Consider the following 4,053-nt stretch of genomic DNA (forward strand, 5'->3'; position numbering starts at 1 on the left):
TAAAGTTTATAAAGCTATTACTTAATACTTATTTAGATAGATTGCTTTACATGAATGAGAACGATTTAGTCACTAGCGCTGAAATTGGTATTTAAGTCGATTTTTTGGTAAAACGGAGATGCACAGGTTACTGTGTACACTCCAATCCGACAGGAGCCCCTTCTCACGTGTGCGAAGGATGAAGGTGATGCGGTATTAACATTTGTTATTAGGAGGCTTTTAGTTGAACCGACACTAATGATGTAGTCTTTTTATGTGTAACACAGACTAAGTAAGCAAGCAATCATATTAAATAAATAATGCTTAGCATTCATGTATTAACATAAAAGTTATTGAAAGGGACACATTTTTGGAGGTTATCTGAAAACAACCCTCGGCCACAGGGGCAGTTCATGAGTCAAATATTAAAACATAGGCAGTTATAATATTTTTATATACTTTTTCTAATTTAAAAGCAAAATAAAGGTTTTTATAAAAACGGATGATTAAAATACAATCATTGAAATTTCTGTATTAAATAATAATTATTATTATTATTAATAATAATAATAAAAATTATTATTATTTATTTATTTAAAAATTGAAATTTCTGTATAACCATGTGGTATCATGTATTTAGCACATAAACTACTTAATATATCAAATGTGTATTTTAACTATTCTTTTTATCAGAAAAAAGAACCTAAACATATTTAAGCACATTTATCTATTTATTCGTTGCTTGTGCTTTTCTTTCTTCCAAAGGCTTATGCTTGTAAATATTATTTTTATAAAAAGTTACGTTCCGCGACAATGTAAATTGAGCCCAACATGATTCCTAGTGACATAGGACGTAATAGTTTTAAAATAATTAGGCAGCATCCGCCCAAGGTATCTATGAATAATAATAGAAATATAGGTAAAGAATTATATATACATATATATTTTAAGGGTCGATGCCCTTACTTAAGTATCCACAAGTACAAATAGTGGATAACTATGTGAGGGCACCGACTGTACATTCACCAGTAGGGCTAGCACGATAGAGCTCGACCCGCGCGAGATAGTGCTCTTCTTGCATAGGCATCTCGCGCTTTGTCGCTCTTGGCTAAGTCACGCCCTATCATGCTAGAGATGACTTTAAAAAAAACACTACAATTATTACAAAAGTTTATTTTAAGCTGTGACACATATATTTGTTAATTAATTTCCTACTTAGATTGTGTTTCACGTTTATCTGTATGTAATAAATAGCATAAGAATATGGATAGTAGCAATGGCTTTTAAATTTTATTTTCCATAAATTTTCAAGTTAAGAAACATTTGCAGACCATTATCAGTGTTATTGTGTCAGTGTATTTATATAGGTTAACATTTACATGTTCTTAGCCATTAATAAGATTTAAAAAATAATTGAACATACATTGAAATTTACTTATTCCCATACGTATTAACAGTTTGTATATTGCAATAAAATTAACCACTTTTAATAATAAAAAGTTATTATCCTAGCTTTATAAGAAAATACAATAAAAAAATAAGCTTAAATAACAGTCTGCTACAAATCATCATCATCTGAGTCTAGTGCGGCCCGTCTTCTGTCAAACTTCACTGTGCTGGATGACTTAGGCATTTGTTGATTCAATGACTCAAGAAGTTGAATGAGTTCTTGCTCAGATATCTTTGTACTGAGCTGTCCCATTTGAGCCATTCTGCAGATCATGTTTTCCACCATAGCTCCTTTTTCTGGACGGCTAAGTTTGATTGTATTTACTGTTAATAAAAAATAAATATTGTTCATTAATTGGGACCTGTATGATTGTTGATTTGATTTTGAATTATTTATTAATTTACTGATCTGGGTAGGCTTATTACCTATTTATGACTTCAAATTAAATTGAGTTAAATCATATATTATTATAAAATTTGTCCAAATTCAGTCTGTTAGGCCCAATGCTTGCACCAAAGATGTTTAATTGTCAGAATGGATCATGAGATAACTCTGTTATTAAACTGTTTTCAAACAATCATTGTTATTACTATTAAGCAGTATTATTTGATTTTTAAATCGGGACTTAATCATGTATATTTTACTGGAGCATTTTGGATGTGTTGCAAAGTCCTTGGCCTTGAAGGGACTTCAAGTGTTTAAATCAAATAATGTGTGAAAGTTGTGAATGTTTCAATCAATGTATTAAGCATTTATGTTTATAAATAAGTATGAGTTATTTACATCTTGCTCGAGCATCCTGGCTGAGCGCTTGTGAAAGAATTGTATGTTTTGCTTCTTCCATTGCTTGCATCCTCTCTTGTTGAGCTTTAGCCTGGTTGGGATCACCTGTGCCCTAAAGTTAAATCAAAAATAATTGTTAGTCACGTTAAATTTAAAAGGGCCAGGTCACTAATATGCACCGAAGTGAATTCTCTAACAGCATTATTGTTAGTGATGAAAGAGACTCAAGGTCGTATTCTAGAACTCTACTCAATGCTCAAGTCAGGATTGCACCGAAAACACAAGCACTGGAAATACGACTCTAATGGCAGGGACTTGAGTATGATTTCGAGTGCTTTAAACCATACTCAAATCCTGACTTGAGCATTGAGTAGGGTTCTAGAATACGACACTTAGTCTTTTAAGACGTTTTATAACAACTGGACTCCATTTTGCAGGACTCAACTCTAAAATGAAGAGTCCTTTGCAAACAACTCAAGTTGAAGGACTTATACCTATTTTATGTTTTATTAAACCCGAAGTTTATAAATAAAGATGTCATAAGTAGTATGTAGCAAATAATCATGTTTATTTACTTATAATAAAAGTCGTAAAATAAATACCTTGTGGGTAGAAATAAAATCACGCCATAGGGCTCATGACTCTCGCCTCCCGGGGCTATGAGGCGCCAGTCATTTTAGTCGTTTTAGTCCTATAAATCTTTTAAGTTTCCTAGGGTTAAAAGACTTCGACTCGAGTTAGTCTTCAGTTTTAGTCTTATGACTCAAGACTTGAGGACTAGACTAGACTAGTCGTGAGGCGTTGAAAATTATTCGAGGTTTTTTAAAAGGCCTTATAAAACTTAGTCTCTTTCATCACTAATTATTGTGTATATTGTCATATCGACTCATCCGAAGTACAGAGTCCGATGTAATTGTTCAGCGAAAAGTGAATAAGTATGTTACGAGAATAATTACCTTAATCAAACTAAGGCCTATGTTAAGGTGTTTTGAGAATTTATATATCTAATTTCATTTCAGAAATGTTAAATCGAGTGAATCGGTCGATCTGACATCCACAGCGAAGAAGAACGAACGAAATGTAGTATGTCCTGAGAACAAGTAGTCTTGCACATAAATCTTTCTAGGGATGAGTCGATATGTAGTAGCTATAGTGGAATAATATTGAAGGATTTTCAATTAGGTATATAGGTTTTAGAATTTTTTATTACAATTAGGTTCACATCTCTGGCAATGGCAAGGTGAACATAGTATTTGTTTATTTCCTTGCTTTTTTTTTATCTCAGTCAACCAAAAAAACTGGTAAATGAAGGTAACCTTCACTCATATCACCATGATTAAAAACAGATGTACCGTTTACTTCAAGACCAGAGGTTATTGACACAAATATTTTATACTGAGCTTTTATCAGAGTAATATTATTACGGTATTATTACAATTCTTTACAGTCTATTTATAAACCTAACCTAATAACAAAAGAATTTAAATACGCACCCCATGTTGCGCTTGTAGCTGAGCTAGACGTTGCTGCCTAATTTGTTCAAGCTCGGGATCATCCATTTTTACAGGTAATTAAGATATTTGACACAAATTACAGGATTGGTAGAATTATTAGAAAACAGCAAGTTTATTCGATACATATACCTACTCTTTGATTTGATAGATGCATTCACAGACTACTTAGTGAACTATTATACGTTCAGACTGCTCACTGTAGTACTTTTTTTTTCAGTAGTAAGAATTATTTTTAATCTGTGATACTAATGTCGACTGACATTCCATTTTTTTTAATAGGTAGACGATATTGTCTTGCAAAGGAGCAGAACGTATACATCCAAACAA

At 32.2% G+C, this 4,053-nt stretch overlaps 1 protein-coding gene across 1 annotated transcript; it reads right to left on the bottom strand.

Annotated features, from left to right (window-relative positions):
• Positions 1–1,173: 1,173 nt before the first annotated feature.
• LOC113227979 (programmed cell death protein 5) lies at positions 1,174–3,839 on the bottom strand. Its single transcript, XM_026461092.1, has 3 exons — positions 3,706–3,839; positions 2,213–2,324; positions 1,174–1,752 (listed from the first exon to the last, which is right to left on the bottom strand). The coding sequence occupies exons 1-3, from the start codon at positions 3,769–3,771 to the stop codon at positions 1,538–1,540; spliced, it is 393 nt and encodes a 130-aa protein (XP_026316877.1). The 5' UTR covers positions 3,772–3,839; the 3' UTR covers positions 1,174–1,537.
• Between the last annotated feature and the right edge of the window lie 214 nt (positions 3,840–4,053).

This window comes from Hyposmocoma kahamanoa, unplaced genomic scaffold, assembly GCF_003589595.1.
Source record: "Hyposmocoma kahamanoa isolate Upper Pololo Valley unplaced genomic scaffold, ASM358959v1 220, whole genome shotgun sequence".
Taxonomy (NCBI): domain Eukaryota; kingdom Metazoa; phylum Arthropoda; class Insecta; order Lepidoptera; family Cosmopterigidae; genus Hyposmocoma; species Hyposmocoma kahamanoa.

Coding starts and splice junctions, on each gene's coding strand:
- LOC113227979 (XM_026461092.1), bottom strand. CDS start 3,771: ATGGATGATCCCGAGCTTGAACAAATTAGGCAGCAACGTCTAGCTCAG. Junction 2,325..3,705: donor AGCTACAAGCGCAACATGGG/GTGCGTATTTAA, acceptor ATTTAACTTTAG/GGCACAGGTGATCCCAACCA. Junction 1,753..2,212: donor CCAGGATGCTCGAGCAAGAT/GTAAATAACTCA, acceptor TTTTATTAACAG/TAAATACAATCAAACTTAGC.